General features: G+C 42.7%; 1 protein-coding gene across 9 annotated transcripts in view; it reads right to left on the reverse strand.

Moving 5' to 3' along the window:
• The window catches only part of il1rapl2 (interleukin 1 receptor accessory protein-like 2), a 384,745-nt gene that overhangs the window by 142,948 nt on the left and 214,903 nt on the right, over positions 1-26,894 (reverse strand). For 8 of the 9 annotated variants that reach the window (XR_008572829.1, XR_008572827.1, XR_008572828.1 and 5 more), the window contains 2 exons: positions 12,212-12,381; positions 9,395-9,498 (listed from right to left, as the gene is read on the reverse strand). Coding sequence is in view for 4 of the 9 variants with exons in the window: in XM_054791464.1 (XP_054647439.1) it covers positions 9,395-9,498; positions 12,212-12,381 (274 nt within the window). In the remaining 5 variants the exon portion in view is untranslated. Of the gene's footprint in view, positions 1-9,394; positions 9,499-11,512; positions 11,601-12,211; positions 12,382-26,894 lie in introns of those variants that run through there. The other variant, XR_008572831.1, reaches the window with a different exon arrangement.

Below are 26,894 nucleotides of genomic sequence, written 5' to 3' on the forward strand. Positions count from 1 at the left end.
ATGTTGACCACAGACATTCAGCAGTCATGGGTTTCCTCATCATCTAGCTGTGGGAACATTACGTTAAATTGTCATTTCTAACTCGCCTTCACACTTCATCAATTGAGAGCGTTAAGTAAAGTCTTGAAATCAAGTATTTTATTTAACAAAAAGATAGCTCACACGGAGCAGCGCAAAACTGCAAAATAGAGCACAGCTAGAGCTAACATAAAACTCACCATGGGAGGTGGAAACAGGAAAGCGCCTGAGCAGGAGAATAATACCATGGAACGAGAAAACAGCAACAAAAATGCAAAGAAATGCATCCAACACAGAAAAAGTACAAAAAAACAAAAGTTCAGGCGAAAAACAACGGTTGTGTCTGCATTTGTTCGGTACATGACGCCATCGCGGCTCGTGAAGGCTGTCCAAAGTGCGAAGTCTGCAAAAACGCCTCCAAATGCGGCCAACAAATGTGCCCTCCTTCTCCATTGAATGAAAGTCTAGTCCTTAAAAAATTTTACCATTACTGTGGAAAGCGGGGAGAAGCGTAGGTATTGATTTATTAATAGTATTGATACGTTTGTAAGTTTGTCAGCGGAAACTTTGGAATTTAAAGCCTTAAATCCTTCTTAGATGTGGAGATGTGGAAACCAGCTTTTGCGCCTGAAAAGTCAAAGTTAAGTCTGTGTGAAAGTGAGAGTTAAGCTGATGTGAGTGAGAACAATGCATCTATTGTGTGTTCCCCAATATTTTCCATGAGTCATATCTAAGTGTTGTGCAACTCTGATTGTGCTAGGTGAGTGTGTGTGTGTGTGTCTGTGTCATGGAGTGTGAATGTGTGGATTGTAAAGGCCTCTATGAGAAGCAATTCGACTGACAATGCACTGAGCTATTGGACTGTATGATATCCAACAACTGAAAAACCTAAACAAGAACCCAAACCTGTCATGCAGAGGTTGGAAAACTGTAAGGGGTCCGTGATCCCAAAAAGTTTGATAATCCCTGATCTACAGTATATAGAGCAGCATCTCTAACAGGTGCTCTTCATCTCTGCATGCGTTTCTTTGTCTTCCAGCCTCCCTCTATACCTCTCCAAGTCATATTATATTGCAGAACACCTTTAAAAAACATTGAACTTCAAAGCAATGAAACCTTTTTTTTTTCTTTTCTGAAAGGCTCAGCTCGAGCTTTCAAGCTGGCATGAACTGGCACACGGTCCAAACTGGCATGAGAGTGGTTCCGACTCAATGGCTGCCAAGTCATAGAGGACTGCCAAAGACACTTCAAATGACCACTCTCTCCTTCTCTCCTACTGTCATTGTGTATGCTTGCTCCCGCTCGCTAGCTTTATCCCTAAAACTCTGATAAAGAGAAAGGTTAAACATTCATCTGGCATCACTAAACACCCCTGTGACAACTATGTGTGAGTTTGTTTTGTTCGAGCTTCATAGAAGTGTATTCATCCTGTAAAGGGGGACAGGTGGTTCAGCTTACTAGAAAGACCACTAGGGAGTAGCGGCGATAGAAGAAGGCTGCAGAGGAACGCACGTCCTCAGAAAACAGATGGCTAACATAAATCAGATGTTCATTTGAATTCATTGACAAAAGCTAAATGGTGAAACAGAGACAAGATGAGAGATGAGAGAACACTGACAATTTAGAAGAGAAACATCCATTTTGAGACACACCGGACATGTTACATTTGGTCAAAGATGCTGGTGTGTAACACATCTCCAATATAAAAAGCAATAGGGCTAAGGGATGTTCTGTATATGTAGTTTTCTATGTTTTGGTCTGTAACGGTTAAAGATGCCAGCTCTGTGACAGACGTAAAGACCCTGTCACACCTTGACGATTTACCCGGCTTTCGCCAACGTATCAAAAATTTGGCCAATACGCTGGCACACGTCGAATAAGTTATGGGTGAGTTTTGTATAAGTTAAGAGCACGCTGAAGCACGGCGGCATATGTCGTAGTACGTCCAAGTCATCCAAAACTTTTGTGCATGCACAAAACTTTTCGACGTATGTCAACGTATGATTCATACGTCCTGCATACGCGGGCAATAAGTTATGCGATCGTTGACGCCCATTCACACACGTTATTTGTAAGTTACGCATAAGTCGGAATACGTCAACATACCTTGAGACAAAACTGTATCTTCTTGGCTCTCTTCATGGCAAGGGTTGGCTGAGAGGAGATAGAGACCGCTGGGAACGCAGCTTCCGATACCATTGACGATGCCTGAGAGGCGTTACAACCTGCGTCATCTCCATCAGAGTTAGAGTGGGAGGGGGAGGCTGTGGGTGGTGATGGATCCCTCCGTCACTGCCCTGATACTTCTTGGCAGCGGTCTTCGAAATTTTCTTCGGCATGATGGTGATGTTGACATTGCGATGTCTAGTGAGGTTATGATTTGAGTCATCAAGTGGCAGCCTTTTTTCAGGCTACGGCACGTGATCGTCGGCCATACGCTGCCGCGCGGTTTGCATGAGTTAGACTGGCGTTGGGCATAAGTTGTGAACGCCGGCAACACGCTACACATTCGTTGGTATAAGTTGTCTATAAGTAATAGAAACGTTCTATGTAAGTTACTAATACGTCATGTATACGTCCAAAATTGAAAAAAACGTCCACAGTTCAACGTATGCCATCAAAATGGTCACGTCGGGCATGCGCTGGCTAAATCGTCAAGGTGTGACAGGGCCTTAAGGAAGAGTAAGCACAGTAGCTACAATGTCAATGAGTAGTAAAACTGTTTAATCGCAAACGGATAAATGAAATCTGCAACGTACACATACATGATGTTAAAGGTAAGAAAGCTTTCTCTCTTTGAACGCAGTCCGATTGTTGAGCTGCATAAGCAAGGCCTCTCGCAGCGCGCCATTGCTGCTGAGGTTGGATGCAGTAAGACAGTCATTTTAAACTTCTTAAAAGATCCTGAGGGTTATGAAACAAAAAGGTCATGTGGTAAACCCCCCAAAAAATTCACCAACCCTGAGCCAGAGGAGGAAGCATGCCACTCCTGGGCGCGGATCAGTACACTCACACTAGCCAAACGTACTGGATTTTATGCGTGAAGTGGGCCCTGCACGGTACTGTCGGCCTAGTGTCAGTACGCCCTTGTTCTAGAGTAAACAAATGATCAAATCTATCTATGAGCAATATAGAAACAGTTCAAATGATTATCCAGACCAATTAAGAATCAGCTCAACCTACAGGCGTTCAGAAAAGCAGGCATCCACCCGAGCTGTCTCTTAACTGACCAGCTGGCTAGTCCGCCTGCCGCTCCAACATTCTAGCCCATTCTAGCAAGATGTCCCTTAATGAAATGACTGCCGTTCAAAGTTTTCAACCCATCTAGCCACTAAGAAATTGCATTTTAATTGCTGCTTTATTGTTGTCATGTGGCTTCACAGATAAAAGTCTGTCCGACATTGTTAGAAAGATAAGTAAGGAGGTTTACATTTCCCTATGTAACTTTCCCAAAAGACCTATATACTCCTACTGAGGAGTTTGTACCTCTCAAACCCACTGAAATTATGTTTTCTTCTGTCTTTATCATTTTCCACTTCTCTGTTTGCTTCTTCCAAGCTCCTGTCTCATATAAACCTTTCTTGCTGCCGCTTAGATCACCGACATTATTTTCTAGTAGATTTTGTCTGAATCTGTGCCTGACACATGCACAGAACAACAATCTGCTACAAATGGGCTGCAGACTCTAAAAAAGTGGCGAGATAAATGCAGACTCAGCAGCCGGCAACAACTGTTTGAAGGCGATATTGTGCAAGTAACATCTTGCAAGTAATGTCACCTTAACACGCCAACGGCAGGGCTCAATTCTAGCAACACACACACACACACGTTCCTCGGGCCCCTCTCCACACCGACAGACAACACAACACTTCCTCATTATTCACCAACGCCGAGCAAGGTGCATTCCCAAATCCTGGAATTCTGAACATCAACATTACAACACACGCATGTCGCCAGAAGGGGTGTAACGATACAGCTAACCCGCAGTACTGTGCGTACTTTGGTATTTGGGCAACGATTTCGATACTTTTTTTTGCGTAAAGAGCAAAACTTTTTTTCTCCCAGAATTCTATCTTTATTATTATTGTTAAATTATTTTTTTAAATGAGCCATGAAAATGAAATTGCAATTTACAGCAGGTAATTCTTCAATAAATAAAATTAAAAATGTTCATTTATTATACAGAAAAATTTAAGGATGTAAAGGCCACTTTGAGTACATTAAAAGATGCTAAAAAGCAATCCAATGTAGATCAGTATATTGTATTACCAGTTATATAAGCATTGTATATATAAGCTTTATAGGTGGCAAAGCAAATGAGTGTATTATTTAATAATATATCTCATTACAAAGAACAGACAACGAGCTGCGGGCCAAAAATGGCCCCTGGGCCACACTTGGGACACCTCTGGTTTATAGTGTTTCTTTTTAGGAAGGTGCAACAGTACAAGTTTGAACAGGGCGATGATTCTTTTATTTTTAGTAAAGTTCCTGACATGAAGTGCAGCGTCAATACAGTAGTTGCAGCATGCAGGACTGTTGTCATATCTACTGAGAGGCTGTTGTTGCCTACACTCTCCAAAATATACTTTGTCCTTCACTCTGTCGCCAAATGCCTCCCCTTTTAGGTAGACTGTCCCTCACTTTTAATATGCACAGTGTGAGAAATGGGAAATTACGTCGCAAGGAGAGCTTTTCGCCAGCCTGGACAGGCAAGGCGTGAGCACACAAACAGTGCAAAATGAATTGCAAACCCACCGTCCAAAAGAGCAGAGCTGTTTTACCACAATGGTGTATCAATGACCAATTTCTGCTCAAATTCTGCAGAATGTATGTACTTATAATGCAGACTGTATGCACTTGGATTTTTTCTATTTTTTAACTACTGGTTCAGGAACCATTTAACCAACCGGCATCATTTCAAAAGTACTAATTTGGCACCGTCAACAATACTCAACCCTAGTTACAGGTAACTTCCTTCTGGGATACACCTTTGCAAAGTGACTGAACAGAGCAACCTGTGTTTTCCCACCTCATCACAATCTGCTGGATCTGGTGACTAAATGCAAGAAGACTTTTGAAACAAGAAGGGAAAATAAACTCATTGATTTGCACCGTTTACAAGCATTTCCACCTAAATTGAATGGGTTCTTCCTTGGCTCTCGCGTCATACATGTAAAACGATTTGGGGATATTTGTGTGTGTGTGTGTGCGCGCGAGTGTGTGCGTGTAGGTGTGTGGTTGTGCGTGTGTAAAGATAAAATAATGCTTGCCAGCTACAACTAAAAAAGACAAGGAAGGAAAAAAAGAGTTCTGATAGGCATGGCTAAAGACAAGAAATAACATTTTAATTTAAAACTTGAAGGATAAATTACAGAGATTAATCAAGCCAGCACCCTCATATCTTGACTGAGCCTGTAAATGTTACTTTAAAGTGACGCTGTGGGCAACATCGTGTGTTTTACATCCATAAGAAACAACAGTAAATCAAAGGAAATTAGTTGATTGAAGTGCATATTACCTATGACTCAGGTATAGTAGTAGTAAGTGTTCTCACAATGTATGAACCTGATGGTACTGACGGATGGTATGTGTGTGTGCGTGTGTGTGTGTGTGTGCCAGAGAAAGTGTTAATAACAGACCCTGAGACAATGACAGACACCAAGCCCTAATTAGGTTGTCATGCTGAGAGAGGGGGAGCAGCAGACAGAGAGAGAGCTTATTAAGGAGGATAGGTGTCAGGCTCTGGCAGGAATAGGAGGTGGGTGGAGAGCACTGGAGGGACTGAGGGGGGAGTATGATGATGGTGTAAAAGAGAAGTGGGTGCAGGCGTGGAGATACAGCTAGAGATATACTGGGAGGAAGATGGACCAGGAGGCAGTGGATGAAAAGGGAGCTAGATGTGCTAGAAGATGGAGAGATGGAGGCAGCTGGTGAGATGAAGGCAAAGCAGATTAGGTGTGGAAGAAAGGGGGAGTTGGGAAAAGGCGAGTAGGTTGTGCAGAGGAGGAAACTAAAAAAGATCAAATGGAGAGGAGAGGATGATGATTTAGGGTGCAATGCAAAGGAAGGCGTCTTTATTCCAGTGCACCTGAAGCTCATACTATTACAAGTCCAAATGAAGTTGGTAAAGAGGGTCCCTTTAGTGATGTTTAGCCTCTTTGCCTAAGACATTGTTATATAGAGCATTATTCATATTCTGAAAAAAAAAAAACACTCCATCCATGAAGTGTTTGTCCTCATTAGGGTCGCAGGTGAGCTGGAGCCTATCAACTGGTCACCACAGACACTCAAATTCACACCTACGATAACTTTATAGTCTCCAAAAAACACTTCACAAAATATTTTCCAGGATGAGTGTTAATGATTTCAGTAAGCCTACACTGTAAAGTCCAATAGCACTCTCAACTCAGATAATAAGTACAACAAACTTTTTTTTTTTTTTAAAGTTCATCTTGAGCATACCAAATAAAACGTAAACATCTATTGTGGTCAACTATAAATACTAAGTTCCATTAACTTCTTTTTCCGGTTTGCATGTTTTTTTTTTTAAGTAAGGTTAACTCATGGATTTCACAGTGTGCTTTTCTTACCATTGTTGTAGGAAGAAGTGATACAAGTTCCCTAAACATGAAAACTTTTAGATTCCCATGCAGCCACATAAAGACACATAGTGATTGGATGGAATCTCTCTTTGAATTATATTGGCATTCACATTAACAAGTCAGCATATGTCCTGTAAAAATGAGCGACATCCACTAACAAGCAGCCAGTTTAGAGAAGAGTAAACGTCTTTTTTGCTGTTTTTTGTCTCACATTATAAAAACATGTTGTCCAGTTCTGATAAAAAAATGTTGGTAAAGTAACATCCACACTTGTTTATCTGCTATAATTTACTAACTTTCCGGTAATTCAATTCAATATCAATTCAATGCATTTATATAGCGCCAAATCAAAACAGTTATCTCAGGGCACTTTACACGTGAAAGTCACACTCATAAATGAAAACAGAGAACCAACTGAAACCCCACATGGGCAAGCACTTGGCGACAAAGGAAAGGAAAACTCCATCTGGGAGAGAAACCTTGAATCCAACTTGTGGGGCGGCCATCTGTCTCAACCGGTTGGGTTGCGATAGAAAAAGAGAGTAGAGGGATAGATGATAGATCAAGCCAGGAAACAGGAGTCTTTATTATAGTCCAAAGAACATTGTGGAGTGTCTCTGATGCATATCAGCGTATCGGGGGTCAGTTCTAACGATATGCTTTAGCAAAAAGGTGGAGTTTTTTAACTTTGAAATAGAGAGAGGGTGTCTGCCCCTGGATTGTTTGTCTGTATGTGCTCTGCGATTGGCTGGCGACCAGTCCAGGGTGTACCCCGCCTCTCGCACGAAGTCAGCTGGGATAGGCTCCAGCATACCCCCCGACCCTAATGAGGATAAGCGGCATAGAAGATGGATGGATGGATAACTCTAAATATGTCTTATAATTTAGATAGCGCTGGAAACCATTGTTGTTTTCGCAATGAGCTTCATGAGGTAATGTAGTCACCTGAAATGATTTTCACTTCACAGGTGTGCCTTGTCAGGGTTACGTAGTGGAATTTCTTGCCTTATTAATGGGGTTGGGACCATCAGTTGTGTTGGGTGTGTCCAAATGTTTGGCCTGTACTGTATATGTAAGAGCCGCACGGTGGTCTAGTGGTTAGCACGTTGGCCAATACAGGAACAGCCTGGAGATCGGGAAGACCTGGGTTCTGTGTGGAGTTTGCATGTTCTCCCCGTGTGCGCGTGGGTTTTCTCCGGGCACTCTGGCCTCCTCCCACATTCCAAAAACATGCAGGTGAGGTTAATTGGCGACTCTAAATTGTCCATAGGTATGAATGTGAGTGTGAATGGTTGTTTGTCTATATGTGCCCTGCGATTGGCTGGCGACCAGTCCAGGGTGTACCCCGCCTGTTGCCCGAAGTCAGCTGGGATAGGCTCCAGCATGCGGATGAATGAGGATGAAGCGGTATAGAAAATGGATGGATGTATATGTAAGAAGGAGAATTTGAAACTCAATTTTTATCAATTTTACAGGTAACCAGTGCAGTGAGGCTAATACGAGTAAAATATAATCTCTTTTTCTGGTTCGGGTTAAGACTCGTGCGGCAGTATTTTGGACTAACTGAACGGTCTTTAAAGATTTCTTAGGGCCTGAAGGTCACAAAGCATGAACATGTTTTTCTATGTCTGGTAGTGGCAAGAATTTTCAGATTTTTTGGATGTTTGGTAAATGAAAAAATGCTGTTCTTGACACTTATTTGGGAACTAAAGGAAAGATCCTGATCAAAGATGACACCGAGTTTTCCGACTGCATTGTGGGGGATGAGTGCAAGACCATCTTGGGCAGTAATATTATTTGCAATCTCGTCTCTGAGGAGCTGGGTACCAAGGACTAGAATTTCAGTTTTATCTGAATTTAACAGTAAAAAGTTTCACGTCATCCAGCTCTTCATGTCTTATGGATACATCCATTTTCTAATGATATTGCCTCATGATATTGTCCCCTGAACAACACAGGCCCTAGCACGGAACCCTGTGGGATGCCATGACTGACCTTCACGTATCTGGATTCTTTATTACTAATGGATACAAACTGCAGGCAATCTGACAAATAGGAATGAAACCATTTTAATGCAGTTCCTTGAATGCTAAGGGCATGTTCTAATCTCTGTATTAAGATTGGTAATCACAGCAAACCGTAAACATCTTTACTGCTGTTTTTGTCATCTTTTTTTTCTACGTCTATCTATTCTACACGTTTTCCAGTTCTGATAAAAATACTGGTAAAGTAACGTCCACATAAATTTCTCTGCAATCCTTTACAAACTTGCCGGCACACTCCTGCTGCTACATTATAGAAGCATCTGTGAGTGTGTGGAAAAAAGGGCAGTTGTTCAAAAGGATGAAAATAATTTATATTTAAAAGTGATTTTTTTTCGACGCTATTTCTGTACAGATTGAAAAATGTCTTTGAAAAAAATGAAATATGTATCATCCAATAAATACATCTAAAATTAAAATAAAATAGACTGCAGATATTTATAATAAATGTGAAATTATATTCATATATTTGACAGATCAAAATAGAATGATGATAGTATTTTATCTTTTTCAAACTAGTAGAATAATTGAATATGATTCTCTTATTATGTTGTGATGACATCCTGACAAGCATTATATTCCTTAGCAAACCAGCTGATTGAATGTACGGGACTTTAGGACACCTTGTTTTCCAAAAGAAATGTCATCTCAGCAATGCCTTGTTTAACTTGTGAATGTCGTGTTTCACACAATAGTATAAGTAGGTGTCGCTAAGACCACACACTTTACCTTAATACACAGGTGTAGAAACCATTGTCTTCCATTTCCGCAGACCGGAACCAGATTGAGTCATCTTCTTTACTCAGCCTGTGGCCTGAGAAGATGATGGGCTCCTGCAGGGTGCAAATAATAATAATGGATTAGATTTTTCCAGCGCTTTTCAGGGCACCCGAAGCGCTTCACCATGAAGTGAACACATTGTATATTGACTCCTCAGTCACACACTGGTGGTGGCAAGCTACATCTGTAGTGGGGGTAGTCTGACGGAAACGTGGGTGCCAATTCAGGCCTGCGGCCTCTCCGAGCCAAACATTTTTCACACTCATACACCAGTGTGGGCAGCAGGGTGGGTGAAGTGGACAGTGACTGGCTGGAGGGAGCAAGGCTCGAACCGCCACCCTTCCAGTTTCTGGACGACCTGCTCTACCTCCGGAGCCACTGCCGCCCCAGGGTAAATGCAGAGTAAATGCAGAAGAGAGTCATGAGTATAACTTATTATGAATAGAACTATTTTCATCAAATTGTAATCAGAGGGGCCGCACGGTAGAAGAGTGGTTAGCATGTTGGCCACACAGTCAGGAGATCGGGAACCTGGTTTCGAATCTCCACTTGTGCATCTCTGTGTGGAGTTTGCATGTTCTGCATTCGTGGGTTTTCTCCAGGTACTCCTGTTTCCTCCCACATTCCAAAAACATGGATATTAGGTTAATTGGCGACTCTAAATTGTCCATCGGTATGAATGGTTGTTTGTCTATATGTGCCTTGTCCATGGTTTCCAGTCTCGCTCGAAGTCACCTGGTATAGGCTCTAGCATACCCCCGTGACCCTAATAAGGATAAGCGGCATTGAAAATAGATGGATGGCTGTACAGTAATATGAGGTAAATGCTGCCTTGGTAAGTAGCTATTGTAGAAATTGTAGTAAGTATTAAGAAAAATGAACTCTGTTTTGTTTTAATACTAAATTACTGTATACAGTTTTATACTAAAATGTTGGAAAGGTTGGAAAAATTCAATTTTGAAGAAGTTGAATACAAAAAATAGAGACACACACATAAAAACTGAAGGCTTTCTGACAGTGGTACATGTATGCTGTACATTTTACCTGTATTTGCACATATTTATGCTCAACAAAAATATAAACACTTGTTTTTGCTCCCATTTTTTCTGACTCAAAGATGTGAAACTTCTATGTACACAAAAGGTCTATTTCACTCAAATATTGTTCACAAATCTGTGTTAGTGAGCACTTCTCGGTTGATGAGATAATCCATCCACCTCACAGAAGTGGCATATTAAGATGCTGCTATAATACAGTTGAACTGCACGTTTTGGAGTGGCTTTCTATTGTGGCCAACCTAAGACACAGCTGTGCAATAATCATGCTGTCTAATCAGCATCTTGATATGCCACACCTGTGAGGTGGATGAGCTATGAAGACTCAAACAAAGGTGTTGATTTTTGTTGAGTGTATAAATCATTACCGACATACTGTATAACAGTGGTTCCCAAACTTGTTACAGTCGTGTACCCCTTCAGACATTTGACTTGAAGACATGTACCCGCTACTGCTGCACACTTGAAAAACATACACCATTTTTACATTTAATTAAACTGAATGAATGAAACATGATTAACTGGTTAATTCATTTTATAGCAAGTCATTCTGGTTCAAAACTTTGTATTGTGCATGGTCAAATTTTGATAATAGTTTTACCTGAGCACTCATAGATAGATAAGGTGTGAATTTCTCTCGGAGATGAATAAAGTATCTAAGTATTCGTCCTCCATATCTTTCATTTCAGCCGGATGTTGGGATCCTTCCCTTTCAATGGGTTGAACTGGAGCTTCACTTTTGTTCACTTGCAATCGCTATGATTTTAATTTGCATATTAATTGGATACCAAATTGAAAGGGAAAGTTGAACAAACATGACAAAGCAGTATTCAAAGTACAAAAATATAAACAAGCAGCTAAAGCCTCATTTTCAGGTGAATCTCCACTCTCTCATCCTGACACGCACATACATTGACAGATTTTCACAGCGCGCGGACTTGAACACCAATATAAGTTAAACCTTCAACATGAAACACTCTTAATACACAACACAATCATCCAACCTACTTACTTATTCATATAACTCACGCAGAACTTCATCCCGTGTCTCCTTCCTTCTTTCTGCTATGACGGTGCGCTCTGTGCTATGAGGCGTTCAGGTGCGCTCGTAATTGTGAGTGTTACGCGGTAATTGTTTTTCATTTTTATTCACGTACCCCCAATGACAGTTGGAAATACCCCACTTTGGGAACCTTTGTGACCTTCGGACTTAAGGTAAATAAGATGTGCTTTCTGAAAAAACGTCATATTTAAAAAAAAAAATTTGACAGAAAATCTGCAAATTTGCTGGGCGTGAATGGTGAATCTTGAATGTGCAGGGACTCACTGTGTATCATTAAAATCCTGGAATTTACAATGTGTATTTGTAATATCGCAGTGTAAGGGATACATACTGTAGGTACTGTACATAGGCAGACACTACTCTCAAAGATGCATGGGGCCATTGTACCGGTTCATTCATTAGTTCATAAGTTTTATATTCCGTAAGCTGCCAAAAGGATCAAGTTTATTCAATGTCATGAAACACAACAGCTTTCTACTGAGGAAGATATGTTATTTGTCATTTTGCGATTGTGTTTTAATGTTTTATGTTTATATTTTTGTATATGTGTTGTTTGTCAATACAGGAACTCCATACCTACAATGCCTGCAGCGTCACTTTGCCTCAAGAAAACAAAGCAAACTGAACTTTTACTACGAGCTACTTTACCTCAGCATCTCCTTTGTTCTTGTACCAGATGAGACGTAGTTTGGCGTTGGTGGCCATTGTGTAGTTGGTGCGGATGTAGCTGTAGAACAAGGCACATTTCACTCTCGCTGGCTCACCAGCCAGAACATGGTACTCCTTTAGATCCACTGACCAGTCGATACACCCATCAACTGAGGAAGGGAAGAAAGAATACAAAGCAAATTCACATATAGTTTTTATAATAATCAGTGTTAATCTGCGGATTCACATGTTGCATACTGGCATGCCAGCGATCGTCTCTCGCTGTATTGGCGGCAACAGTATCGCATGACCTCCAACGCCCCCTTTCATGTGAACGCGCACTTAGCACAAAGCCGAAAAGCGGACTTGACAAAGTAAGTTGATAACCACCGTCGCGGGACCAGTTAAGTCTCATTGCGGATGTCAGGCTTTGTCGAGTTGCATCTTGAGCACAAAGCCTGGGTTTGTGGAGCCACTTTCGCCCGTATACCCCCTTGGTCAGCTGGGATGAACCAGTAACAAGACGTGAAGGCAGTACTGGTGGTCCTCGGTTTACAAAAACTTAATTTTGGTCTGTAAACACGAGACTCGCTCGAGAAGTAATTACAGCGCGCAATGGCAGAAGAATTACACACCACACGCAGCACAAGAACGGCGCCAGGGCCTCATGCTGGGTGGAAGAATACAGCGTGTGCCTCCTCAGCCACACCGAGGAAGAATAACATCGCTTATTAGTTAACTTTTTGGACTTAATTCTGTCTCCAAAACTGTAGTTCGGCAAAGAAAAAAAAAGCCAATCGCCATGGAAGTGAAAATGAACTTCATAAAGAGCTCCGAGAGAGGAGACACACCCACCAACATTGGCCGTTCTTTTGGTCCCAATTGGTCGACTGTCGCAACTATCATTAAGGATAAAAATGATTGAATGTTCATGAATGTTAGAGGAGTAATGCATTCCACGCGCTGTCACAAGGAGATCTGGAAGGAGAAGAGGAGGTTATCCTTCCAGACAAGCCTGGGACAACATTTTAAGAAGGTAGAAAAGCCTGCAAGACTAAACAGGGATAAAGGTAAGCAGGAGTTCTCTTTTAATTACTGTTTCATTTAATTCTTGTATTTCATCTTTTCATTAGTGTATTTTATATGTCCTTCATGTGGTCTGTGTGCAGTATGAATGACTTAGGAGTTCATTTAGGCAGAACTTTTGACTTGTTTGTAACCCGAGGACCACCTGTAGCCGGTGAGATCTTGCTAGAGTTTACAAAGAGCTTTTCCAAAAAGGTCTTATTTTCCAATTTACAGTCATTCTCTTCCATATTTTGTTTCTTTTTCCCTCACTCGCATGTTCCTGTGACTTATACTTTCCTCTTCGTCTCAGGCTAAGATAGATGTTTTCTGTTTAAAGTGCCGGCCTGAGGCACTCGCTGTGAGGCCTTGAATTAAAATGGTACTGTCCTGAAGAGATAAAGCCTCTGTACCTGCCATACACCCACAAATACCTCATCAGCTTCGTATCCTTATTGTCTTCCTCTGCTTTATTTATTGGCCACAGCCACAAGAGACGGCAATGCAAAGTAGCTGTCTGTATTCTTTACAAATGTCTGATGATTGATGAATCACCAAATGTCAGCCTTTTGGATCATGGTTTAAGGAGGATGCTGACACAAAGAAAGATAACAATTTCTTAGAATTTTTAAGTGTAATTTATGGATTTTAATCCCCATGGAGACACCCTGATGCCCAGACAGACTGAGTGATGCATTTGATTGATGTAGAGTGAGTACCATTCACATTTTAGTTTGGAAAACCACAATTAGCCTGTTCTAAAAATTGTGCAATATTAGCATAACATACTGATATTATTTAAAAAGTAAGGTGTTAGTGTTTTACCAACTGTCTACAAATATGAGAAATACTTTACCATTTTTTTTGAATGCCTATGTAACTACATGTAAATACTACTGTGACATGCGGTTCAAAGAAGTGTGCAGTTAAGGGACGACCAATGATTTAAAGACTTCATTTTGTTTGACATTGTGGCAGAAATTTAAGACCACATACTTGATTGTCTACATTTATAGCTTTAGCAATATGCATCACGTCAGGGGAGATTTAGCATAGCTCTACACAAACACTGTTTAATAGCAGTCATTCAATCTCTTTACAATGAACACCACTGCAGAAGTAACTCCCTCAGAATGCTTTTGCTTATTTACGCAGAACATAACGCTGTCTGAATTTAGATTGGATTACCAGCTAAACGGCTGCATTTTTTATATACGTATTTTAGGATTACAGTCAAACCTCGGTTTTCGAACGCCCTAGTTTTTGTATGTTTCGGTTTTTGTGCATTTTGGTTTTCATTGGACCTTTTGAAACAAATTATTAACAAAAACGGGCAGTAACGCGGTATTGGTTAATCCCCAGAAGAAAATAGTGTTACCTGAGCTAGTCAGTCACTCCCTTTTTTTGGCTTGAAAATCGATTCCTCTCAGCCTTTATGCTTAATCTATCATGGAACATTGTCTGAGCGCCACCCGCACCTTGTGTGTCAGGTGTGCACCTGCCTTTGTGTAATATCCCGCTATGCCTCTTCTTTGTGATTACTCTGTCTCTGTTGAGATCTGACTGTGTTCAGTCTTTGTCCAATGATTGTACACTGTGTGCTCATGCGTGTCAGTCAGTGTCTCATTCCTTCTTCCTTTTCCAGCCGATTCTGTTATTTCGGGAAGAAAAAATAGGAATCCGCTTCACCATTCCAAACCTTTCGAGACAGCATTCTAGATTTCCAAAAAAGAGACATGACTTCAGCTTCAGCACAGTGAATACTCTGCTAAGAGTGGTTTAGATTAAAAATGCTTTCTTCTGCAACTACATTACCGTAAATCAACCATCAATATGTATTATTTCAGTTTAATAGTTCATTGTATTTTCGGTGTATTTCGGACTTTTCAAAGGCGCCTTCAGGACACGGACACACACACACTCTCCATGACACACGCACACTCACATAGCACTATCAGAGTTGCGTAACACGTACATATGAGTGATGGAAAACTACTGGGAGCCACACAATAGATGCATTGTTCTCACTCACACCGGTTTAACACTTTCACACAAACTTAACTTTCACTTTCCAGGAAGTTTGACTTTCTATAGGGGTGCGGCAACCGCTTTATATACTTTCATTCTGTGCTCTTCCACATTGATGACGGAGTTAGCGCTAAATCCATTAACTAATATATTTAGTCCAGTAACTAAATATATTGCTGTTATTTTTGTTTTATGCATTTTGAAAACCTTTTAAATTGTGTGATCATTGACTACTTCTCCGATAGCGACACAATCCAAAGAACCAGGAAGAAAGACTACAGGAAAAAAAATAGCCATTACAATACACATTATAGAAATGCTGTGAATTCCTGAGTACATCACACAGTACAGTTCACAGTATTTTATTTTTATTTAATCTTTTAATTACTGTACATTATATTTCCTTCATTTGTTGTGTATACAGTGTGAGTGACTTGGAAGTTAATTCAGGTATAAGATCCGACTTACACCAAAACTCGACTCACCTGATAGTCTAAGAACGGAACTCCTACATAACCCTAGGACCACGTGTGTGTTTTATCCTGTTAGATTTATTATTTGAGAAGTGCACACATTGTGAGAGTATGTTGGTGTGTGTGTGAGAACGAGTGTGTCAAAAAAGTAATAGAGGCCACCCAGAGTTGGCCATTCGGAATTCATGAGCTGACAACAGTTGAGACCCTGGGACACACATTTGGGTCTATTATGTGTAGCCTACACACAATACACATACATTCTTACAGTACAGAAGAAAATGCATTCAGTGACCATGGAGCCGATAGGCCATACAAATCTGCTGGCCATTCTACCAAAATAGACTCCAATATTTAATTCACCAGTGCAGTCTCATGTGTTTATGCATGTGTGAAGTGCGCATGAGTGGGTGTTATATTTTCTCCGTCATGGTTATGTGTCAGTGTGTGCATGGAGGAGCACAGCTGGGTTTGACTGTGTGGGTGGGGTTTTAGCATGAGCAGATATTATCCCCTGCAAAACAATCTGCATATGGATTTTCCCACAAGATGCAACCAAAATAACACCACCTACATAACCAAATGTCAGAGTTTGGAAAAATGGCACATTTCTGGCAAAACATGCACACAAGTAAACACAAGTAAACATATTTCCATTCCATTCCATTCCATTTTCCTCCGCTTATCCGGGTCCGGGTCGCGGGGGCGACCAAAATAACACCACCTACATAACCAAATGTCTGAGTTTGGAAAAATGGCACATTTCTGGCAAAACATGCACACAAGTAAACACAAGTAAACATATTTCCATTCCATTCCATTCCATTTTCCTCCGCTTATCCGGGTCCGGGTCGCGGGGGCAGCAGTCTCAGTAGGGAAGCCCAGACTTCCCGGTCCCCGACCACCTCCTCCAGCTCCACCGGGAGGACACCGAGGCGTTCCCAGGCCAGCTGTGAGACATAATCCCTCCAGCGTGTCCTAGGTCTTCCCCGGGGCCTTCTCCCGGCTGGGCATGCCCAAAACACCTCACCAGGGAGGCGTCCGGGAGGCATCCGGACTAGATGCCCGAGCCACCTCAGCTGGCTCCTCTCGATGTGAAGGAGCAGCGGCTCTACTCTGAGCTCCTCTCGGATAACCGAGCTCCTCACCCTGTCTCTTAGGGTGAGTCCCGCTACCCTACGAAGAAAACTCATTTCAGCTGCTTGTATCCGCGATCTCGTTCTTTCGGTCATGACCCAAAGCTCATGACCATAGGTGAGGGTGGGAACATAGATCGATCGGTAAATTGAGAGCTTTGCCTTCCGGCTCAACTCTCTCTTCACCACGACGGTCCGGTACAGCGACCGCATTACTGCAGACGCTGCGCCGATCCGCCTATCGACCTCACGCTCCAACCTTCCCTCACTCGTGAACAAGACCCCGAGATACTTGAACTCCTCCACCTGGGGCAGGACCTCATTCCCAACCCGGAGGGAGCAATCCACCCTTTTCCGACTGAGAACCATGGCCTCGGATTTGGAGGTGCTGAGTCTCATCCCAGAAGCTTCACACTCAGATGCAAACCGTCCCAGTAAACGCTGCAGGTCACAGCTCGATGAGGCCATCAGGACCACATCGTCTGCAAATAGCAGAGATGAGATCCTAGTGCCCCCGAACTGGACTCCCTCGACACCTTGGCTGCGCCTAGAAATTCTGTCCATGAAAATTATGAACAGAATCGGTGACAAAGGGCAGCCTTGGCGGAGGCCAACGTTCACCGGAAACAGGCTTGACTTACTACTGGCAATGCGAACCAGGCTCCTGCTCCGGTTGTACAAGGACTGAATGGCACGTAGTAGCGCGCCACCAATCCCATACTCCCGGAGCACCCCCCACAGGACACCGCGAGGGACACGGTCGAATGCCTTTTCCAGGTCCACAAAGCACATGTAGACCGGTTGGGCAAACTCCCAAGTACCCTCCAGGACCCTTGCAAGGGTGTAGAGCTGGTCCAGTGTTCCGCGACCAGGACGAAAACCACATTGCACCTCCTGTAGCCGAGGTTCGATTAACGGTCGTACCCTTCTCTCCAGCACCCTGGAATAGACTTTCCCAGGGAGGCTGAGGAGTGTGATCCCCCTATAGTTGGAACACACCCTCCGGTCACCCTTCTTGAAAAGGGGGACCACCACCCCAGTCTGCCAATCCAGAGGTACTGTTCCCGACTTCCACGCAATGTTGAAGAGACGTGTCAGCCAAGACAGTCCCGCAACATCCAAAGCCTTGAGGAATTCAGGGCGAAACTCGTCCACCCCCGGAGCTTTGCCACTGGGGAGCATTTTGACTACCCCAGATACCTCAGCCACGGTGATGGAACTGTCCGCGTTCGTATCCTCAGTCTCTGCTTCCTCTAGGGAAGGTATGTCAGTGGGATTGAGAAGGGCCTCAAAGTATTCCTTCCACCGCCCAACTATATCCTCAGTCGAGGTCAGCAGGCTCCCGTCCCCACTGTAAACAGTGTGGACCGGGCACCGCTTCCCCTTTCTGAGGCGCCGGACGGTTTGCCAGAACCTCTTCGAGGCCGACCGAAAGTCGTGTTCCATGGCCTCACCGAACTCCTCCCACACCCGAGTTTTTGCCTCGATCACCGCCGAAGCCGCGTGCCGCTTGGCCTGCCGGTACCCGTCAGCTGCTTCAGGAGTCCCACAAGCCATCCATGCTCGATAGGACTCCTTCTTCAGCTTGACGGCAGCCCTGACCTCTGGTGTCCACCATCGGGTTCGGGGCTTGCCGCCACGACTGGCACCGATCACCTTGCGGCCACAGCTCCGATCGGCTGCCTCAGCAATGGAGGCACGGAATAGAGCCCATTCGGACTCGATATCCTCGTCCTCCCCCGGGATGCAGGAGAAGCTCTGCCGGAGGTGAGAGCTGAAGACTCGACGAACAGGAGACTCTGCCAAACGTTCCCAGCACACCCTCACTACACGTTTGGGTCTCCCGGGTCTGTCCGGCATCCTCTCCCGCCATCTAATCCAACTCATCACCAGGTGGTGATCAGTTGACAGCTCAGCCCCTCTCTTTACCCGTGTGTCCAAAACATGCGGACGCAGGTCTGATGATACGACTACAAAGTCGATCATAGACCTGCGGCCTAGGGTGTCCTGGTGCCATGTGCACTTATGGACATCCTTATGCTGGAACATGGTGTTTGTGATGGACAAACTGTGGTTCGCACAGAAGTCCAACAACATCACACCGCACGGGTTCAGATCGGGGAGGCCGTTCCTCCCAATCACGCCCCTCCAGGTCACACTGTCATTGCCCACATGGGCGTTGAAGTCTCCCAGCAAAACGACAGAGTCACCAGTTGGGGTGCTCTCCAGCACCCCTCTGATGAACTCCAGGAAGGCTGGGTACTCTGAACTGCCGTTTGGCGCGTACGCACAAACGACAGTCAGGACCCTTTCCCCAACCCGAAGGCGTAGGGAAATGACCCTCTCGTTTACCGGGGATGACTCCAACACAGAGGCACCGAGCCGGGGGGCTATTAATAAGCCCACACCAGCTCGCCGCCTCTCCCCTGCAGCAACTCCAGAGTAGAACAAGGTCCAACCCCTCTCGAGGAGTTTGGATCCAGAACCCAAACTGTGGGTCGAGGTGAGTCCGACTATATCTAGTCGGAATGTCTCAACCTCTCTCACAAGTTCGGGCTCCTTCCCCGCCAGAGAAGTGACGTTCCATGTCCCAAGAACCAGATTTGGCCGCCGAAGACCAGGTCGCCTAGGTGCCCGCCCTCGACCGCCACCCAAAACGCAATGCACCGGACCCTTATGCTTGCCCCCGCAGGTGGTGGGTCTACGGGGGGGAGATCCCGTGTGGCTTCTTCGGGCTGAGCCCGGCCGGGTCCCACGGGTGAAAGCCCGACCACCAGACGCTCGCCTGCGAGCCCCTCCCCCAGGCCTGGCTCCAGGGTGAGGCCCCGGTATCCCACTTCCGGGCGAGGTGCGGTCTCTCCTCGTGTGTTTATTCATAGGGGTCTTCTGAATCACTCTTGGTCTGGTCCGTCACCCAGGACCTGTTTGCCTTGGGAGACCCTACCAGGGGCATATAGCCCCAGACAACATAGCTCCTAGGATCACTCGGGCACACAAACCCCTCCACCACGGTAAGGTGGTGATTCACGGAGGGGAGTAAACATATTTACCCACCCATATAGTGAAGAACAATATAGTACAATATAGTGAAGAATGAGCAGAGCATCAATAATATATAATAATATATGATATACAAAGGCACAGTCCAAGCACCACACACAACTCTGAACAATAGCATTGGTACAGACACTTGAACTAACAATGACAATACAAGAGGTGTCCACTCAGGTTCCACCAGTATTATGGACCACTTAAGGAGATAAACTGGGGTTGCAGTAGCAATGAAAAACACACTTTTCTGCTTATTGCAAGCCAGGGGACTATCAGCATGATTCTGAAGCTGTTATTTCACAGTCAAATTGTGTCATAGTGCTTTAAGTAGCAGTTTTCATTAAAAAAGCAGCAGTTACTGGTGGCTGTCCATGGTCCTGAATGTCAACATGCCATTCATTTTAACAGTATTGAATTGGAAACATACAGAGAAATTGCAATATTGTATTTATGTTGTTTATGTTTTTTTAATATTCATCCAAACTAACTAAATGTGAAGTTGTGGATCATTCTCATCTTCTACCCATTTGTATCAGTATGCACATTGACTATGGATGTGATCAGTGTTATTGTTTCCAGTAACGGGTCATGAAATAATTACTATTTCAAACGATACATCACTGTTACTGACAGTGAAATGTGGCACGTTATTATGCACTGATATCAACATCAAGAGTCTGAAATGACAGCATCACTACGACGCGGGGCCCGGGGCTTGTTCCTTTCACTGCAGTGTTTGAAAAGTACAAAAACGTTTGCCGGAGACGACCAAAGGGCTAAAGCGATCTGTGACAGCAACAGAGAACTAAACAAACAGCCCTTTAGCATCATTGAAGATACACGCTTTTGTCAGCTAGTATATCCCTTACAGCCACGGTTTGACTTCTGAGCCGCCGGTATTTTTTTTATTTTTGCGCCGACAAGACGTGCTCCATATTATTTGCAAACCGGAAAATGTATGTGAACCGAGGCAACATTTTGGCATTCGACCGAACACTGAACACAATATTTTAAACTCGATACAACTGACAAAAAATGGCATGGGACCTTTAATGCACTTTGCACTTCTGCTTTATATCTTCTCATTTTACTTAGAAAAGTCAGGTTATTCTGTCGGATAGGGAAATGAAATGTGCATTATTTGGTTTGTGCTTGGTGCAGCAGATTTTGTTCATGCCAGTCAGTAACACTGCCATTCATAGCCTGCGGCCTGTGACTCATAATCCATTGCAGCATCACTAAACCTGTACCCACCCAACACACACACACACGCACACACACATTGTTCTCATACAAAAATCAGACCTGAATAAATGGAGTTGCCCTCTGTTTAATGCTGCCATACGTTGGAATTTCCCACAAACACACAAACATTAATTCATTGCCAATTCCCTGACAAAATTCAGTATTGGACAAATGCAACAGGCATCAAAACATGCTATTTATAGTATCCTCTGAATACAGTACTGGACAAGGGTGTCACGAGTCACTCAGTTCACGAGACAAGACGATACATTACATTGGGTCTATGAGAACGAGACTAGATTTTGACATTACTTTAAAGAAAAGTACAATGAAAAAAATACAACAAATATATGGAAATATTTTGTAATCTACTTATATAACTTCATAACTCATATAACTTAATATACTCATATAGCTATGTTACACTGTTCTAGATTTGGTGTGTATGCCACCAGCCCTGCCTCCACTCACTGAGACAGAGGCCGTATGACTGAAAAAAGGGCTCACTCCGTTCATGCCGTTGTTCTATGAAATAAACATGTCGAGGTGCTGAAACCAATGAACAGAGTGAACTCTCTTCCTGCATGTTTGGAGGCAAGAGACGAGGAAAACAGACACGCATGCACATGGCAAAATATTGATGCGGGCAAAATTGTCTAGTTAATTTTAATTTATTGTGTGATTATTATTGTCCCAGGCCAAGTGCCTGAATAATAAATCTTGCAAGATCTTGTGATACGAGATCGTCTGACACCCCTCGTACTTGAACAATGTATTGTATGTGCATTCCAACTCTACCATCCCTCCTCAGGAGGTAGCATAGACGCCCAATATTTACATCTTTAGCCTTGATCTCTACACAAAGTGTGTTTCTCAAAAAGTCCTGAAGCCATTCACCAAACAATTTCTCCTTCACACATTTACGCTTGTTAAACCCGAGGCTTGATAAATTGCCTCTGGGCATTTTTATTCACAAAGATCGGAGAACAACAAATTATTGTCAACTCAAACAAAATCTGTCACTTCAACTGCTCGTCCGAGTCACCATCGCTTCTCTGACGGCCTGCGAGGAGCCGAGCCCCGCCCTTGTTTAGCAGTTGAAGGGAGCTGTGTAATTAAAAAATGCAGAGAATGAGTCCTTCATTCGTCATTCTGTCAATTTCCTAGCAAGTGCTCCCAAACTGTAATCACCTCAACATTCTGACGATATTCAACCAGCCTGTTCACTGGGGAGGGAATAGGTCATGCAATTTCAAAAATATTTCATTCATACACACACAATGTATGATAGAGTATAATACATGAATGTTGCACCCACCACAGTATAATTTGTTTGATTGTCACCACTGTTGTAGTATAAGAAATCAAATTAAATATAACCGATATATACCTTGCTGTGTATATATGGATAACAACCAATATGCCGAAAATAATAGCTTTCTCATCAACATTTGCAATAATAGTGACTGCTTAGATTAGATTAATCTCCAGAACCCCCCCCCCCACCCCCCCTTCTCTTTTCAGTATATCTCATACACTTACTAAACACAGTTCAAATATAAAAGATATATACACATATAAAGATACCCACCACTAATGTGCTTCTGTAGCCAAACAAACCTTTGCATCTTGGCACACAACTGTGGTTCAAGGACCGCCAAAAAAGTAGAGACATAAGCATGCAAAAAGTGTGGACTTTTTTAACAGTGGTACCTGTATGCTGAACATTTTACCTGTGCACCTATGCTTCCGATCCAACCCTGATACCTGAATTTGGATATTTGGTGATACCGATACTATTCCGATACCAGAGCTTTGTTTCTTTCAATATAATTATTATCACTATTAATAAACTCTACAGGCAAGTATGATATGTACGAATGTATGCATGTATGTCCCAAAAGTCAAAGTATTCAGAAAAACAGGAAATCCTGTGACCCAGGAAAGTGTAAAATATTTCCACGCAGCGGGCTTGTGTTCAGGATGAGTGATGTGGCCTAAAATGCATATAGTGATATATATATATATATATATATATATATAATACAGACTCTTGTAATATCTAGATATCACAATGTATGTCTTTGTCATATAAATGGTAAAAAAAGTGTTTCAAAACAGGTTAAACATTACCAGCTGTGTGCTGTCAGGGCCAGCAAAGCCTTCTATGCTGGCCTAACCACCACTAGAAGCACTGACATTTGAAATCTTCAAAAAATGATAGTATTTGTTCCATTAAATTATATAAATGTATTCACAACAGTCTATTATCTTCATTTTGTACCATGTTTCTTGGCTACAGTGCTTCCAGTAGTGTATGTATTTGTTAGATTTTTTTTTTTTTGGCCAAACAGATTTCAGCTTCTTTGTGTTACCATATCAATGTAAGGTGTCCAGGGTCTTCAGAGTCAAATTCCTGGACAATCTGGAAAGGTCACTGTCACATACACAGGAGCAATGGGTCTGTTTGTTTTAGCTAATCAGATTTGTAATTCCACTTCTGATTTGCCTCAAAGCCAGCTTGCAGGCGCTCAGTTCTGATCAGAGCAAAGACACGGGCCCCGTGTCCTGATTGGTTGATCAGAGCAAATCTGTTCTGCGCGTTAAGTTCCGCCCACAATGGTTGACTGAGAAGAAGTCTCTGATAAGTCGATGTATTGTACTTAAAAGGTTTTATATTTTTGTCACGTTATTAGATAAATATTGATTGTGAACTGCTTCAGATGATATTGTCGTGTAGATGTTTGGAGTTGTCTGAACCTTTCATCGCTGAGCCGTTCTATTTATGGCCGTCAAATTTGTGTGCCATGTTTACAAGCACCAGTGTACCGGTGGAAATTTGTCATTAACTCAATGTTATTAGCAGTAATGTAAGTCAGGCATATTGCTGACTGTGTATCCGAAGACAAGGGGACTTATATTGGTAAAACACTGTAGCTGCAGCAATCTCATGGCAGTTTACTTAATCTAACTTAATCTTAATCTATTTTACTTAATGTGCTGATGTTCCCTCTTCTCCAAATGGCTGCATGGTGCATCGCCAGTGAGGATGTTGCTCTATGCAGGCGACTATGGTTCAAAACCCTCCGTGGCATATCTACTATCATTTTTATACTATTTTTTTATACTGGCGCTCATGGTGTTTGGCAAAGAAAATTCTTGTTGGCCCACTGAAAGCCCAGGTACCAAATTCACCACCCACCACTGAAAGTAACAAAGGCTCCTCATGTGGCGGCTGACGGATGTGGTAACATAATGCGTCACTTCCGGTTTTCAGACATTTGTTAAGAGGCTCCAGCATACCCCCGCGATTCCAGTGAGGATAAGCGGTATAGAAAATGAATGAATGAATGAATTACGCCGGTTATCTGGATACTGGTTCGGATCAACCTCAATCCCTGATCATGTTTTTATAAATTCCTACCGATGTTAGGATAATTACTGAATCATGAATGTGTGAGGAGCCACTCTATGACTAGTAAACAAATGCTGTATAACTATGGGCAGCACAGCACAATGAGCTTAAAATAATAGAAATTATATTAGATTCCAAAATGATTAGGGTAGTAGCAATTGTTTTCTTAAAAAGTATCGCAGCACACACCATTTCTGTTCCTTGAGGTTCTAGCTCCACCAAGCACAGTGGCCCCAAAGGGCTAATTATTGGACTCCAAAGGAAACTGTTTGTACCTTTTCCAGGAAGCTGTGTTCCTAAGCACTCAAAGTTAAGTGGTAAGAGTACAAAAGCAGTACTTTTTCAAAGTGCATCTCCTGTGACAAGCCATTGTAGCCCTATATATAGAATAATGCACTTTGACCCCCATGACAGTTACGATAAAATGGCATGAATCCATGCCACGTGATCTACTCATTGCAAAACGTAGTTAGTAGTTTGCTATGTTGTCTTCACTCAGGTGTCCTAACTCAAGACTACAGAGCCCTTTAGTCTTACTGACGTGTGTTGCTGTGCTTCCCAAAACATGGTGAGACCCTGACATGTAAAATCAGTGGTCTTCCCCTTCACTTGAAGTTCTTATTCAAACCAGCAAGTTCACATAATATCCGTACATGACAGCATAAAAGCAGAAGCACACTGTGCTTTGCTGGTAACTTCTGTCAAAAATGCTGCCTTGAAACTTTATGCATGATTAATGCTGAAAGACCTCGTAAAAGCACAGATCCGATGCTAAATATTTCATATGAAAATCCAAAGGCCAAAATAACTAAGACTCCAAAGTTTTTAAAACATACATACTGTATATGGATATTCATCTTAAATGAGAGTTATCTCTACATACTTATGTGCAATTTAATTAAGAATGCAATTCAACAGGGTCCACTTAAACTACACTCTGACGATAGTCTCAACTCACTACTTTCAACTGGGCTTCATTGCTGACATGTGCAGTTACTACACAGCATACAAGTCCACTCAAAAAGTTTCTGTTCGAAATGTGCTTGGTTATTGTTTTTAGATTAGAGCCTGACTAGAGAAATGTGTTAGGCCCGTGAGGGGAAAATAGGAAGAATACACAGAGAATCAGAGTATGCAAAGAAAAGTGAAAAGACAAAAAACAAACACACAAGTACATACTGTAACTAAGGTAGCCATTGTAGCAGTGCAGCTCTACAACCACAGCAAACCTCTGGCAGTGTTAATAATGGACCTCATTAGATTTTGCAAGTGTTCTTAATGAAGTATTCAACGAGTAAATGATTGTGACACATGCGTAAAGTCATTTTATAATGGTGATTTTGCTGTTTTTTATGCCTTTGAAACCATTCAAAAGGCACGCGACTGCACAACCAGTTCATTTTCGTGCTACTGAACAGCTGCTGACTGCTGAGAGCTTGTTTAAAGGGGCCCTATCCTGCTGATTTCAGGGGCTTTTAAATGATATTGGGTCCCTTGGTGTTTCTTTTCATAAAATACATAAACAAAACACATAATCCATAAGTCTAAAGTTGCATCCAGGGAAAATCTGCATTCTTCTCCTCTTGGTAGACAAGCTTGGATTCCAGAACACGCCTACTCTATTGCGACTGGTCAGGGGTCGAGGGCTGGCTCCAGCACCGAGCTGAATAGAGACACACACCCCTGAACGGGTAACATGCTAACGGTTATCAGCAAACAGTTGAGAAGAATTGGACATTGGCTATAACAGCGAAACAGCAGTCTGTAAAGTGACAAGAACAGAAGAACCGTGACCAAGAGGTAGGTCTTTAGCTCCACGAAAACAAAAAGATCCTCCCATTGTTTAGATACACAATTCTTCCATCCGAAAAAACACTTTCAGGCTGCCATTTTCAAGAAAAAGCAACAAACGGTCATGAGCAGCGATTACCAATTTCTGCCACATACAGACTTCCTATGATTGGGGATGCAACAGTTCAAAATATCAACAGAACTGAGCAATGAACATGCCAGTTAGACAACACAACGTGGGAGGACAGTGATAGGTCAGTAACAATCAATGCCACACTTAAAAATAAATAAATTAATACAAATAAAATCTGTTTAGGGAATGTATATGCATACTGGAAATGACCACGAGCGTTACATACATCTGAGTTATTATAAAGACACATTAATCTATATGCTGCATGTTTATTCTCTGAACAATATCTTCTCATGCTGCTAGGTTGATTTTACAGGGGTGAAAAAGTGGAGATTTTATAGCACGG

Source organism: Dunckerocampus dactyliophorus, chromosome 11 (genome assembly GCF_027744805.1).
Source record: "Dunckerocampus dactyliophorus isolate RoL2022-P2 chromosome 11, RoL_Ddac_1.1, whole genome shotgun sequence".
NCBI classification, from domain to species: domain Eukaryota; kingdom Metazoa; phylum Chordata; class Actinopteri; order Syngnathiformes; family Syngnathidae; genus Dunckerocampus; species Dunckerocampus dactyliophorus.